Source organism: Grammomys surdaster, unplaced genomic scaffold (assembly GCF_004785775.1).
Source record: "Grammomys surdaster isolate TR1022 unplaced genomic scaffold, NIH_TR_1.0 125767, whole genome shotgun sequence".
Classification (NCBI taxonomy): domain Eukaryota; kingdom Metazoa; phylum Chordata; class Mammalia; order Rodentia; family Muridae; genus Grammomys; species Grammomys surdaster.
In genome coordinates, this window is record NW_021620598.1 from 1,940,528 (window position 1) to 1,955,995 (window position 15,468).

At 52.5% G+C, this 15,468-nt stretch overlaps 1 protein-coding gene across 1 annotated transcript in view; it reads right to left on the minus strand.

Moving 5' to 3' along the window:
- Phf21b (PHD finger protein 21B) overlaps positions 1 to 15,468 on the minus strand; it is a 69,728-nt gene that overhangs the window by 5,247 nt on the left and 49,013 nt on the right. Inside the window, exons 4-12 of the mRNA XM_028788778.1 lie at positions 12,934 to 13,284; positions 11,656 to 11,787; positions 7,122 to 7,173; positions 5,815 to 5,891; positions 3,836 to 3,890; positions 2,680 to 2,702; positions 837 to 995; positions 439 to 514; positions 151 to 254 (exon numbers count right to left, since the gene is read on the minus strand). Coding sequence (XP_028644611.1) covers positions 151 to 254; positions 439 to 514; positions 837 to 995; positions 2,680 to 2,702; positions 3,836 to 3,890; positions 5,815 to 5,891; positions 7,122 to 7,173; positions 11,656 to 11,787; positions 12,934 to 13,284 — 1,029 coding nt within the window. The remainder of the gene's footprint in view (positions 1 to 150; positions 255 to 438; positions 515 to 836; positions 996 to 2,679; positions 2,703 to 3,835; positions 3,891 to 5,814; positions 5,892 to 7,121; positions 7,174 to 11,655; positions 11,788 to 12,933; positions 13,285 to 15,468) is intronic.

Below are 15,468 nucleotides of genomic sequence, written 5' to 3' on the forward strand. Positions count from 1 at the left end.
AGGCCACGCCCCCACACACCTGTGCTCACCTTCACAGCTGAGGCCACGCCCCCACACACCTGTGCTCACCTTCACAGCTGAGGCCACGCCCCCACACACCTGTGCTCACCTTCACAGCTGAGGCCACTCCCCCCACACACCTGTGCTCACCTTCACAGCTGAGGCCAGCTGCCGGTCCCGCTCCTCCAGCTGCTGGTGCTCAGACTGCAGTTCGCTGCCCCGCTCCAACAGCTTCTGCTTCTCCTCTTCTTTCACTGGGGGAGAGAGGCCAGACCCACCAAGGGGCAGCTGAGCAGCTGGGCTGGAAACATTCTGCTAGGGACCAGTCTCAGCCACCTCTTTATCAGCACTCTGGTCCAGAAGAACCTGAACCCACCCAGAACCCCCAAGGTCCCATATGAATGCAGGGGTCCTTTCCCACTCCCATGGACATTTTACCTGTCTTGTGGGTGACATAGGAGTGGACAATGGCCAGCATCCCAGTCCAGGGCACACCCTCATCTTTCTTTAAGGCCTGTGGGGTAGATGGGATGATAAGAAAAAGCACAGATTCTAGCACTTTCTGAGACTATCCCAGCTATGTACTCCCAAGAAGGCATGCTCTCAGATTCCCACAGAATTCCCACAGGGAAGCCACAGATTCCCAACTGTGACCAGGGGACAGTAGCCATTATCAGCCTAGTTAGTTCACTGGCACTGCCCAGTGAGACACTTCCTTCTGGGTCTCTCCCTTGAAGAAGCCAGGGATGGGTACCCAAGACCCCTGTTACTCCCTGCTCCACCCAGAATACTGTCTCAAGTGTGCAGGGCAGAGGTGTGAGCCCTTCTGCCCACACCTTCCGCTGGCACTTGGGGCAGACCCACACGCCCTTGGGTGCTGTCTTAAGGGGCGGGTCCAGGCAGCTGAGGTGGTAGGCCCCTGAACAGGTGCCACAGGGCTGCAGGCTGGCTCCTCGCTTGCAGGCAGCACAGAATTCATCATGGGTGATTTCACCCTGCAAGAGAAAGCAGGGTGTGAAGTGGCTCGGCCAGGTCCAGGCAGCTTGAGGGAGCAGGAAGGAGAGACTCCTCATCAGGGTGACAGTGTCAAAGCATGCTGGGCACCGATGGGAGGTGTGTGCCCCAACAGGTAGGGTTCCAGGGCACTCCCGAACACCCTAACTGACCACTGAGCACAGGAGACTCTCCTCCCACAGAGTAGGGCCCAGTAGTGACACATCTTCATGTCTAAGCTGCCTCGGGGAGGGGGTGTGGCCAGACACAAGCTACATCTTTGGTCCCTTCAACTGCATACCCATCTAGCCAGGACCCCGCCACTCAGGAGAGACACACTTACTTCCACATCCATGATGCGGATAAGGACAGCTGTCCCTTGGACACTGGATAGAATAGGACAGAGCACACAGAGTGGAACCTACTCCTCCTTGTACCCAACAGTGCAGTAAGTTGAGTGCCTCCCAGAGACCTCAACACAAGCCTAGGGACTGGGCTCCCTAGCCCATCAGCAGGCTGCACTAAGGAGAGCTCTGCAGATGACCTACAACACCTGTCCAGGCACCCACAAGAGCCCTTGTCACTGCAAGACTATCAACGGAGTGGAGTTTCCGACTCCAGTGCTGAAGAGGTAAGAAAAGGTGGCCTTTATCACAAGAGACTTGACATCAGAGGTGTCCCCAAAGGAGGCCTCTATGTCTTCCAGTCTAAATCCCCTACCCAGTGCAAAGACTCAGGAAGGACGAGGAACGTGCCCAAGGTCACACAGGGAGTGGGAATAGCAGGTAGAGCCAGGACCACAATCCCCACCTCCTGCTCCAAAGCCAAGGTCCCTCCAGGACTATGGACTCATGGAGAAGAGGGAATCTTCTACTACCTTGTGTCCCTTGTCTCGGTAGTCTGAGTACTGGTATTTTCAATAAATTGCCAGGCCCAAGGGTACCTGTGTTTATCGCTTCAGGATGACCTTGGAAAGCAATGTGGCCATCCAAAGCAGGCTGCAAGCAGTCCCTTGGGCATGTGAACATGTGGGCTGAGGTTCATTTGGAATGAGATTAGAAATCAGGGAAGGGTCGTTGAGATAGTTCAGGGCACAAAGGCGCCTGGTGCCGAGGCTCAGTGCCATCCCTACGACTCACACAATGAGAGGAGAGACCCAAGACCCGCAAGTTGTCCTCTAACCTCTACACTTGCATGGCGGTGTACATGTGCCTCATGACGGTGCACGTGTGCCTACACACGGACACATAGGCACTAAATCACATATGACATAGATAAAGTAACTGAAAAGAAATAGGTGAGAGAGAGGCTATGCGTAGGATTCAGGTCCTGATCAGCTTCTGCTCCAGGAAACAGGGATGTGTGCTTTGTGGGTGGAGAATGTCATAGGATCACAGTGAGCCCATGAGGATAAAGATGGCCAGCTCTGTCCTGGGCCACACAGAGAAGCCAGGCAAAGCCAGGATAAGGATCAGTGGCACAGTCTGAACAGCCTCAGGGCCAGGCAGCAGAAGCCTAGCACCCTCAGGACCAGGGAGGACCAGTTCTCTGCAGCAATGTAGGGTTCAGCCTGGCATGCAGGCTTGGTGCTGGGCAAGCTTTGAGTGTCAAAGGAATGACAAATGTCAGTACTAAAGCAATGACAGATGTCCCACACCCTTCGTGTGACGATGGGGGGTCACGTACCTTCCAGCAGGGGTCCTCATTGGCTAGCACAGGGAGGAAGGGTGGAGAAGATGTTAGTGGGGGGAGAGGAACATGGGTCATGGGTAGAGTCCCCCAGGCTTAGTGTGGCAGAGTCCTTGCCCTAGAGCATGATGGGAGTATCATGAACCCCAGTGACACCCAAATTCTCAGAGCCACCGTATGATGAGGGAAGACTCTCTGCCTTGGGCCTGATCAGGACCAACCTGGGAAGAGGCATCTGAAGTCACAAGGATCATGGGTGGCACAGTGAGGTGCCTCAGAGACAAAACTAGAATTTAGAGGACCCCTAGGAGTAACCTGTTTTCAGCTCCTTTCGGCTCTGGACCCTTTGCATTTTAGGGCGTGAACTCAACCCACATAGAAAGAACCACAAATGGTTTTCCTTCCAGGTTCCTAGTCAAACCATCTTCAGTGATGCTGTTCCTGGGGGAGGAACTGTCACCAACTTAGAGAGGCCCATTGTGCAGATCAGCAGTCCAAGGGCTAGAGAGCGAATAATGCAGAGATTCCGAGCAGCTCTGAGAAGCAGGCAGCCATTTCCTGCCTCCAAAAATCATTGATAGTTGCTTCTTTGCTTCTGAGACACAGTCTTTCCATAGTTTCAGGATGACCTGAAACTGACTGCAATCTTCTTGCCTCAGCTTTCTGAGTACCGTGATGACGGGAACAAGAGGCTCCCAGCCATGGAGGACGGTTGGCAGGAGAAAGAGTCCTACTGAAAGCTGGGATGTGTGTCCCTGCCTATCAGAGCTGGACCCAGCACCCAGTACTTCCAGATTAGCTGAAGCTATCCAACTGCCCAGAGCCAGTATAGGAGGGAAGGCAGGGTTGGAAAGCAGGGGCATCCTCTACACATGTCTTCATGCCCTGCCAGTTCAGCCCTTTGGACGGCCCTACCACAGTGGCTGTTGGCCTGGTTCTCAGATCTGGACGCGGGTGCACAGCAGGAACCTAATGTGACTCTAGTGGGAGATATGTTCCTAGTGCCATTTCTGTATCTGATGGGATGGAGCCCGTCCCAGCAGCTCTCCTCCCTCCCCAGGATCCCTGAGAGCAGAGGCTACAGGAAGCTCCTGGAGGACAGAGGAAAGCCCAGGCCGAGGGTTTAAGTGGCGCGGCTCTAGCTGGCACCTACCTCGTGCTGTGAGGAACAAGGGATTGTGGAGATAACTGGAGGCCAGCCGCTTCCTCTGTAAGGACAAAACAGAGCCTAAGAATCACTCGCATGTACCCTTATTTCATTACAACACCCTGTCCAGGACCCTCCTAGGACAGCTCTGACATCAGGCTCTGGAGACTGGGCAGACACTCTGTACAGAAGACATGGGGGTGTGGTGGGGGGAAAGATACCAAGGACCCAGGGTCAGAGAGGAAGTCTACAAAGGCTAGATTCTGCTGAGGCCTAGGAACCCTCAATCCAGAGTTGTCTTGGACAGGAAAGTCCTCAAGCATGCCAGGTTATGGACAAAGCCAGCCCCGCCCTTCTACCTGCCCTCCGATCTTTCTCTGGTTCTACCGTCAAGTAAGGTAATGGAGGCGTATGAACTGGACCCCTCACATTTCACCTCCTGGCATAAGGCCCAAGCCTCACAGTCACACAGACTTCCCTAAACCCCAGGAGAGCAGAAGCCTTAGTTTTAGTGACCTCACAGGCCACATCCCCAACACCTTGATGGTTCCAAGTGGTTCTGTTCATTGCAGAAAGATTGTTCTAGAATCAGCTCTGAAATATTCTCTCAGTGGAGCCAAGCTGCATTCAAGGGCAAGGCAGGGACCTACAAGGGGCTTCTCTTGGCTTGCGTGGTTGTCTAAGGCTCAAGGGTCTCAGGGTTTTGAGCTGACTGAGTGGCCAAGGAGATCCCTTGCCTCTGACTGCAGAGAGAGCTCACTGAGTAGGTTCTATGCCCAGAGTACTGGGGACAGTTTCTTAACATAATAATCACGGGGTTGAAGCCCTGGTGACAGAATACGTGTTCTTGGTTGGAGGCTAAAGAAAATGTGAAGTTCTTCCTTCCTTTATAAGACAGAGTTTCATGTAGTCCAGGCTAGCCTTGAACTCTCTGTGTAACCAAGGTTGACCCTGAGCTACTGATCCCCCCACCTCCCAAATGCTGGGCTTACAGGCATATGCCACTATGTCTGCTTCATGGAGTGCTCAGGCTTAAACTCAGGACTTCATGGATACCAGGCAAGCACTCGACCAACTGTTACACCCTCAGCCACCGATGCTCATGTGAAAGATTCCCACGCATAGGGTCAGGGATTGCTCACTAGACCCAAGAGAAGAGAATGGGATGTGTGCAAAAGTGACTATCTTCTAGAAACAGGATCCAGGAGGACTAGACAGAGCAAGGGACAGACAGATGGAGCTTAGAGAGCCAATTTACTCCCAAGACAGGGCACTGCAGAACTGGAGCTGAACATTGTTCCCTGCAAGGGTGCCCTTCCCAGATACTTCCAAGTTCATAAGACAATGATTTGGCACCCACATTCTAGAGAATGGAAATAGGCCTGGAAGGACAGCTCAGCAGTTAGGAGGACTTGCCAGTCTTTCAGAGAGCCCAGGATTGGGTCTCATCTTGTTGCCCTCCAGCAGCTGAGAAAGCACAGGCTGTAGATGTTACAGTTTGTCAGAGCAGAGAAGCACCACAAGAGCCACCTAGGTGAAGGACAAGCTCTGAGAAGCATCAGTGGACAGCCTGGGTCCCTGAGCCTTCACAGTATTCCTATGAGGAACCCAGTTCTACCTGTGGCCAGCAGGTGTGCTTGATACTCAGAGTGGCCTCTGAAAGGACTCCAACAGACAGCTTATGGATGGGACAGAGTCTTACTATGTAACTCAGGCTCGCCTGGAACTCAAACTTTTCCTCTTTCAACTTCCTGACTACTGTGTTACAGGTGTGTACACTCAGTGAGAGTTCACCATCTTGTTTCAGTGGAATGCCTCTGGCTAGAAAGGATGGGCAAGAAGGCAGGATGAGAGAGCTGGGGGTAGGGTAGGGTGGAGTGTCCAGGGACTCTTCTGGGTCCATTAATTATTCATCATGGAAGGGGGAGGGGCTCATGAGGTTCTGTATTGATCCTCCCAACCCATGTGGTAGCCAAGAGTCCCACCTCGGTCTCCAAGAAGCCACTATAGGCAGGGTTGGCTGTGCTTCTCCTCTTCCGCTCCTGCCGCTTGCTCTGGATCTCTGGAAAGGCAGACAAAGCAGTCACAGGCTCCCTGCCCAGCCGGTCAGAGCCTCTAGGAATTGCTTATAGCATGGCTCTGGTGGCTTTAGGATGAGTGTCAGGGAGAGGGAGACAGGGACACACTCCTCAGCATAAAGCCCTGTGCTATGGCCTCCATAGGATCGACCATATATTTGAATGCTTAGTCACCAGGAAGCAGAACTGTTTGAAAGGATTAGAAGGATTAGGAGGTGTGACCTTGTTGGAGGAAGTGTGTCACTCTGGGTGGGCTTGAGGTTTTAAAAGCCCAGGCCAGGCCCTGACTTTCTCTCTCTGCTTACGGATCAGGATGTAGCTCTCAGCTATGTGTCTGCCTGTCGCCATGCTCTCCACCATGATGATAATAGACCGACCCTCCGAAACTGTGAGCCAGCCCCAATGAAGAGTTGCCTTGGTCGTGGTGTTTCTTCATTGCAGTGGTAGAGTGACTAAGACAAGCCCCTCTCTGTGTCTTGGGACCCCTGGATGGCAGCAGCTGAGTGAGGTGTTGGTTCTGCTGAGCTCAGCAGGGTTTCTGCTGAGTCTGTGCACACTGACCCAGCCTCTTTCCCCCTCCTCTCTTTTGCAGGTTGCAACTTGATCAGTCTCCCCATGCTGCTGGCTGGGGAGCTCATTCCTCATTTCTGTCAGCTTCCTTCTGACTATTGCCAGGGTCACTCTGCGTTTTTCCTGTCCATTACCACGGGGTCCAAATAATTACTGTGGATTCCCAGATCATGGAGAGAAGTTTTCAAAGCAAGGGCCAATTGCATATTAGGAAAAACACTATTCCTTTGCTCCCCCAACAACCCAGCAAGCACAAGAATATGGCTTCCCTTACGTCAGAGATGAGAAAATGTACAGAGTAGACCAAACACCAAAGAAGTAAAGAAACATCAGCTCTCATGGGTTAGTGAACGGCAAGATGGGGCAATAACCTCTGCTACTTCACTGTGCAGCCTCTGGGGCGAGGGACAGGTCCCTCCACAAGAACATGACAGTGCAATGTGTAGTTGTGGGATATGGAAAACAGTACATTTCTCTGGGTTGGCTTGAATGACTGTGCCTCCATTATCTGGGGCTGGGTTCCTAGGAGCCTCACATCTGGATAGGGTACAACCATGACCTGAGGCACCCTAAAGACTGCTGCTTCTGTCTGGGCCCCCACAAAGCCCTACCCACCAAACTCCACCTACTGTCCCCATGCTTACCTTCTAGGTGTTCGGTTGTGACCAGGCCTAGAGCTACCATGAAGGCAATTTTCTGAGAAGAAAGGAGATAGAAAGGCTAAGTTAACACAGCCGTTGACCCTTATCCTTGTCAGCCATGAACTAGTCTGAGCCAGAGGGTTATACCCTGGGGATGCCCAATCATGAAGTCACTACTTCAGACACTCATGTTGTTCCTGAGAAACTTGGGGAACTCCGATACCCAGAGACTGTCCAAGGTCACTATAGGGAGCTCCTGGGAATATCGAGGACCTGAGATGGGACTGGACAAACAATCCTCAAATAAACACTAAAAACCAACAGCACGGGGCCGGTGAGATGGCGTCAACCCTGGGCAGCTGTAATCAGGTACACTTGGGGAGCTGAGTGAACTCGGCCTTCAGGAGGCTCTGGCCTCAAGCACAGGAAACACAGACAGACAGATGGCACACTTGCTGAACCATTCTGACCGTGGAGTGGACTCAGCAGTATGCACGTTCAGCACACAGATGCCTGAGGAGTAAACAGGAAAAGAAAGAGGAGCAGCAACATAGAAGATGGAGCCCCACAAGGCGCTCACTATCCTGGCCCCGGTGGAAGCCAGAATCCATGCTGAGTCCGTTATACAAAAAGCAGTGTCCACATAAATCCTATACACGCCTCTTGACGACTTTAAACCACCTCTATATGGCTTTTAATACCTAATATGATATGAACCACATATAAATCATTGTTTTACGGTGTTGTCTGGGGAATGGTGACCAGAGCAACGTCTGTGTACATTCAGTTCAGATGTAACGATCGTGGCCTGACTATTCAGCACCGAAGGAGACACAGGAAGTGCCCAAGGGAGACTGAAGATCTCTGATATTGTCAGCACCACAGCGGGACATACTTCAGTGACAGGACTATGCTGTGCTTGGCATGCAACAAATCCCAGCATTGCCTTTCGAACTCTCTAGAATCTTTTCTCCCTCTGTCTCTCTTTTAATATTTTTGACTCGAGGTTGGCTGGCTCCGTGAACCATACATAACCTGAGGATACAGAGGGCTGAGAACAGCTGCCACATTGGGTGGCAGACTCAGCTGGGAGCTCCCTAGCAGCCATAGTAAGGAAGAGAACAGGACGGGTAATACAGGCCCCACCCAGCTCTGCTGGCTTTCAGGAATGTCGTAGAAGTGTAAGGACTTTGACGAGGGACATGAACCAGGCTTATAGCCTCACGGGAGTCAAGTAATAGGAACTTATTACACCTGTAACCTTTTTTTGCAGAAAGCTTGGGACCTGTGAGCAAGGAAGTCAGAGGCAGCCCCACGAACAGTGGCCAGCCTCTGCAGCAGTGTTCTGACTCCAGCATAGTGGCTAGCCCCTGCAGTACCATCCTGGGAAGCCCACCCTGCTGCAACCTAGCTGACAGTGGAGGTGGTATCTTCAGTTCCCAGCTCTGCCACCAGGGCATGCTCTGGCTCTGGCGGAGACTACTGTCAGCCTGTGTACACGCAACAGGTTCCCTGTAGTTCTGGGCACACAGGCTGCTCGCTGTTAAGACACATCCAACTGTGTAGGGCACCCCCTGCAGTGAGTACAGGCTGTGTACCCACCATTCTGTGCCCACACCCCTCACAACTGCCACTGACCCCCACCCCCAAAGTGTCCAGGTATCGTTCTGAGTTGCTGGCCACCTGAAGTTCCTGCTGCTATATCAAGGCTGTTCCAATACTGTCTGGCAGGCTGGTCAAATCTGCAGGATTCATCACCAGCTGTTCATATTCCTTTACAAAAACTGATGTCTGTGCCTAGCTTCATACCACAGGCCTGTAATTCTGTTGCTAGAGAGGGCAGGAATAAAGCCAGTTGAAGGCCTGCCTGGGCTAAAAAGAAAGCTTAAGTCCAGTCTTGGCAATTTAGTGAGATCCAGTGTCCAAAGAAATTAAAGAAGGTTGGGGCTGTATAACAGCTCAGAGGCGGTGTGGTTTCATCCTGAGTACCATACAAAAACCAGAACCCATGTTCTGCAATGGCCTGGAGTCCCGCTTGAGCCAGAGAGGTGCTTGGGGGAGGGGGGCTCCTGCTAAGTGTCCTGGGATTGGCACACAGTCTCTTGCAGCAGGCTCTTCTTACAGCAGGCTTATGCTGCCCAACTCTCCAACTTCAACAAGGGTTTCTACACCGGCACGTGTTTTGACTGTTCCGTTGAAGCCATTACGAGTATTTACACTAATTATGCAGTTAGATATAATTATACTAATTGTAAAAATGCACAAATAATTGACTAAGATGCACTCGGAGAGAACAAGGCGATATCACTCTGAGAAACTTCCCGAATGTGGAGAATACAGAACACCTCCAAGCAGGATACACAGGTGCAGGAGAGCGCTGCAGGCAGCAAGCCAGCCAGGGCCCCTACTATGTAAATATGTGGAGTCCAGACATCGCATCCAGCTGAAACCAGTGGGATGCAGAGGCTGGGGTCACAGAGGAGCTGTGGCCCACACAGCAGCTTTGTGCTCCAGGCAACCCAGTGCTGGCGTTTGTTGTTTATTTGGGGCTGTGTTGGACAGGGTCTCTTGTAACCCAGGCTAGATTCCAACCCTCTATGTAGCTAAGGATAACCTTGAATGAATCCTCCTGCCTCCACCCGCTGTGCTAGCATTAGAGGTAGGCACCATCACATTGAATTTATGCAATGCTATGGATTTGGGGCAACCCCAGGGCTTTGTGTATGCTCGGCAAACCCTTTACCAACTTCGTTTCCTCTTCACCCCCTGAGGGCCTACTGCACATGCGCAAGAGCAATAATCAAATCGCTCTCTTGCCCAGATACCCTACGGCCCCCGTTATCTAAGGGGTAAACCCCTGCCCTGGCCGCCTGCTTTTAAGTCTTCTGCCATCTGTCTGTTCAGGGCTAACACTGTACTCTTAATCTACGTGCTGTCCAGAGCCCAGCTGACCTCTCTGGGAGTGCCAAGACCTTTCCCACTTTGTGCCACTGCTCTCACAGTACCTTCAACCTGCCCTGCCAATGCCCCAATCCCCCTGCCTCTGGACTCCTGCATCCCTTTGACCTCCTTCCATTATACCCCTCCCTCCCATGCAAAGCCCCACACCGACACACATGTACACACATCCCCCGTTCACCCCCTGAGTAATCGCCCTCTGACTTTTCTCCTGTCGCTCACAGCTCTCTGGAAGTTTCCTAACCCTTGTCTGGTAGCCTCTGTAGCCTCATTAGTCTCGGTCCTCAGAAGGGAGCTTCCCAGGGCAAAGACTGCACTGCCCATCCCGAGTCCCCTGCTCACAGCACTGAGAACAGGGAGGAGCAGACAAGTGTGAACACAGAGGGAGAACAGCCACAGAAAGCAAGTGATATCTTTGGGACCGTAGGTCATTGCCATCGCCAGGAGGATGGGAGCCTAGGGGCTTAGGGAAGGCTTTGCTGGTGTGTGAATGGCTGGAGCAGGGCATGTGGTAGGGACCATGCTGACTGGACTCCTGAAGGATGAATGAGGTGTCATCAGGGACGTTGGAGTCTGAGTGAGAGGAGCCCTATGGAGAAGATCTCAGCAGAGCAGGGTGGGGCTGAGAGGAGAGTCCCAGCATAGGACAAATACCCAGTGAAGCCAGTGAAGCCAGTGAAGCCAGGTCCTGTGAGACTAGCCTTGGTCAGCTGCTGCCTCTCTCCATGACTGTAAGCGACTGAAACTCAACCATTAGAATGGACTCATTTATCCCTCTTCCTCTAGGGCAGTGCTTCTCAACCTGTAGGCTCCTGAGTCCTTTGCGGAAGACTGAACGACACTTTCACAGGGACCGCTTAATTATTTGTGTCAGGAAACACAAATAATTCCATTACGATTTATAACAGTAGCAAGATTACAGTTATGAAGTAGTAACAGAAATAGTTTTATGGTTGGGGGTCACCACAACATGAGGAACTATATTAATGGGCCATAGTGTTAGGAGAACCATTGCTCTAGGGAGCGGGAGGAGGTGTCACGTGCAAGTTCTAGAAAGTTCTTAGGGCATCTAAACTCTACAGTACTATTAGTCTTGCTCTGTACCCCTCAAGCTTCAGGACTGAACACAGATAGGAAGGAGAGGCAGGGGCTACATGCTGCCAAATTTAGGAGAACATCTCTTTCTGGGCTTAGTCCTGAGAGGGACAAGGCTGACAGGCAGAGAGGTCCCTGGAAGCTGAACAACACCCCTGATCTACTGGTCTGCCCACAACTCAGAATCCTCTATCAACCCAGAGGAACAAGGCCCTCCCACTCCTGTCTGTAGATGAGTAACTACACATGACACACATTGCTGGCATTCAGCTAGGCAGCAAGGCACTGGAGTCCAGGCTGACCATGGCCCTACCCCACCTGCACAGCCCAGAGAATGAAGAGTGCAGATTCAGATCACTGGGCGAGCCCTACTCTGGCATCTCCCACCATGTGGTGCTACATCCAGGCAAGCTCTTCCCAATGAGGCTGTCCCAGCCCTGCACAGAGCTTTGTCTTAATGCCAAAAAGGGGCTGGGTCCTTTACCTCAGGATTCTCCTTGCTGGGGGGCTGATCTTCCTTGGTGGCCTGAGCTCCCTGAGATGGCTCCTCCCTGGGTGGCTCGGGCTCTGCTGAACTCTCCGCCTGTGTCTTCACTTGAGGCTGAATGATGATGACCTGGAAGACACAGGGGAAGATGAGCGGTCCAGGGAGAGAGGGGCAGGAAGTAGCTAGCAGTCAGGTAGGTCCTGCAAGGTGTGTCACAGAGGAACCTTGCTTCCCTACACCCCCTCCCCATGAGAGCATCTGTGTGAGAGATGGCCAGGGTTACTAAGCAAGGAGACCTGGCTGCAAATCCTCTCTTACCACTCTCTGGCTATGTGGCCTCAGAGAGGCTACTCTGTATCTCAGCCTCAGAGAACTCACTGGCAAAAACCTTGTCAATGCCAGCCTCTAGGGGGCGCTAACTCTTTACTCTCAGCGCAAATGCAGGTATGCTGAGCTTGGGAACACTCAGGTTGGGAGGCAGAGGGACTAGGATGATTTGGGGTTACCTGAGGGAATGGAAAGACATCAGCTATAGGCAAGACCGAATGGTCTGGCAGAGGGAACCAAGGAAAAAAAAATTTTAAGGGAAAGCAGGTGCTACCATGTTTCTCCAAAGGCCTCAAACAGGGCAATCTTCAGAGAATTCTAGAGGACACGGGGAGATGATTTTAGTTTTAGCATTAAAACTAAATTCCTCACATGGAATCAAGGAATTTTTTTATTCTCATATTTTTTTTTCCCATCCAGGCAACTGGAGCATAAAAAAACAGCTCTTGACCACCTGCCTCTCCCAGCAGAGATGAAGCATTCGTACTTGACTCCCTTGCAGCTACCCAACTCAGCCACATGTCAGCAGTTCACTGTTCCCATATTAGTGAATAGCAATTCTCTTAGACACTTGTTTTATCCCATACCCATTCAACTGTCCTCATTCATTCATTTATTCATTCATTCACAGATTCACTCAGTTGATCACTACTCACTCATGCTAACATTCACTCATTCACCTCTCTTCATTCCCGCAGATCACATGCTGGAGCTCCATTCACACACGCATCTGCTCACACTTCCTGTTCATTCACATTAGTTCATCCTGTTGACTGCTGGTTCACAATTCCTCCACACACTCACCTGAATCTTTTCCCTTCGTTCTTTGGTCATGTGACTATCCCACCACCCAGCTACCCCTCTGCCTAAGCCTCAGCCCCCACTGGACAATGGCCTCTGAGATTCCACAGGCAACACATCCACTCAGGGCTTCTGGAGGACACTCACCTTTTTGTCAGCACTGATGAGGAGGGGCTGCACTTTGATGCCGTCGCTGGCCACGGGCACGGTGGTGCTGGGGGTGATGGTGGCAGCATTGCTGGGGGAGGTGGAGATGATGGCATAGGCCACCCCGGCACTGCTCAGGGGTGAGGTGATGGCGGTGGGCTCGGTGAGGGCCTGGGTCTGGCTGCTGGGTGTTGGCACATGGTTGACGGTGTTGTTGGCAGTGGGGAGGGCTGGGCTGGGGTTCTTGATGCTGACCACAGTGGCCTTTTGGAATGTTGGGGGCTGCTTGGGTGGCCGGTCCCTGCCCGGGGTGACAGGGAGGCTGTCTGGAATCAGAGTCTTTGGCCTAACCTGGGAGGAAGGGACCAGTGTGTGGTCAGACAGACAGACACGAGCTGTTGATGCAGGCACGGTAGTAGGGCACACCTCAAGCAGATGGACTGAGTCCTCGATTTGAGGGGAAAGGACAGCACCCTCTCTGATCCTGCTCTGGGTCTCCCAGCAGTCATGACCTTGACTCCAAGGCTCAGGCTACTCCAACCACCATCTCTCTCGATTGGCTGTACGCTGAGTTACTGATCCCCTACCACCCAGCCATTCTTGGGTTCAGATGAAGCTGTTCAGGCAACAGTGCCTTCTGGTTCAAAGGAGAGCAAACCATGAGGGAGATTACACCAAGTCTACACACGAAGCCCGTGTCACGGGTGCTGGAAACACTGCCCTTGGGCCAGACTAGGTGAGCCACATAGTGACAAACAGAGCAGTAGATCTTAGGCCACGAGCACCCATCACTCTAAAGAGCTCACACACATGGAGGTAAAACACGAGCTACAGGCAGTCACCACGCACTGGAGACCATTGCTCCAGTCAGTTTGTGTGGTCAATCCTGGATCTTAGGGAGTGTGGGTGGTCTTGAAGACACCGCTTAATGTCTTCTCCTGTGCACTAGGGGTAATGAAACCCACTCAAGATCACAAGAAGGTCACAAGATGCATAGTTGGCTATCACCAGCCTCCATGGAGTGAAACTGAGGCAAAGCCAAGCACGGCTTACCTGAGGAGAACCGTGGTACGACAAGTGACATCGTCATTAGGGCAGAGGGACCTGGGGCTGCTGAAGCTGTGTGTTGGCCTTTCTGCTCACCCTTCTTTACTCTAGTGACACTGGGGAGTCCCCCCGCTGGACCCCGGCTCTTGGGAAAGTCACCAAGACCTTAGTGTGCTGCAGTCAGCAGGCATCGTGTCTATGAGATCTTTCACAGCCTGACCCAAGCCAGTCCTTGATTCACAAGCCTTACTATCTCTTGCTCTCATGGGCCCTGAACAAAGCAAACCAGCCCTCCCCACCTTGGGAGCCATGCCAGAGCTGGGTAATGTATCCAGCCTGGTTTAGGTGTGCCTGCTGCTTTATCCTTGTCAAGTATCAGGACTGGTCCCCAGACACTAGGCACAGTACCACATATACTGATGAGGGATGAGGAAAGAGTTCTATCCCTGCCACCCCTCAGCTGAGGATGGTTAGTGCCAGGGCTATTCTCTGCCTCTGAGGAGGACCAGTTGGGGCAGACGACTTCTTAGGGATGCTGGGGGGGGTGATGATGATGCTGGCTCCTCCCTGGTCACCTGCACTGTAACGCTGGCCAATGACATTCCCTAACTCAGACCAAATATGGTGAATAGCCATGGGGCACATGCTAGACACTGGGCACGGCTTAGCCATGCTCAAACACAAGTTGCCCATCCTGAGGAAATAGCTGGGAACCTCAGAACCTTTGATGTTTCCCACAGCCACATGGAGACCCTGGTCAGCAGATCCCCATGGAATAGGCTTAACCTGCCACGTTCCCTTCTCAAGGTCTGCTTCCACCCCTGCGAGCTTGCTAGCTCCAGGTGTGTGTTTGGCGCATCTCAGCCAAAGTAACCACCTGAGAGCCAGTGAACTCAGGGCAGGGGCAGGGGACTTGGGGAGGGGACAGCTGAATGAGAGACAAGAAGTCCAGGAGCTGTAAGCAAGAGGAGGAGGCTGGGCAGGCAGAGCAGGGGAAGTGAAGAGTGATCGTGGGGACCAGGTGACTGTCAGTTGCCTGTCTGTGCTTCTGTGGGGATGGGAACAGCAAGGACAGCTGGGAGATAGAGAACAGGGGGAAGGGGCTCCCTAGGGAGTAAAAGCCCCAGAGGAAACAGCGCAGACCTTAGCCGAGCCCCTTCCTTGCTGAAAAGCCTTGTGGAGCTGTCCACTGCCAACAGACAAGGACAATAATGTGGCCTCATATATGAAGCCAGGATCCTCATCAGCTGCTGTGGCTCTCACTTCTCCCTCAGGGAAAACTCTGGCCTTCCCAGGGTTGCCTTGGTTCCTTCCTCTGTACCTTCCTCCTAGGGCTCACCCCCAACTTTGGTCTACAATCTCCCACCTCAGGAGGCCTTTGTGGATATCAGCATTGATATGATTGCTTACTATGATTGATATGATGTGGGGACCATCTCGGAGCTCCCACCAGCCCCTTGACAGGTCCTTGAGCCCCTCTTTGGAACA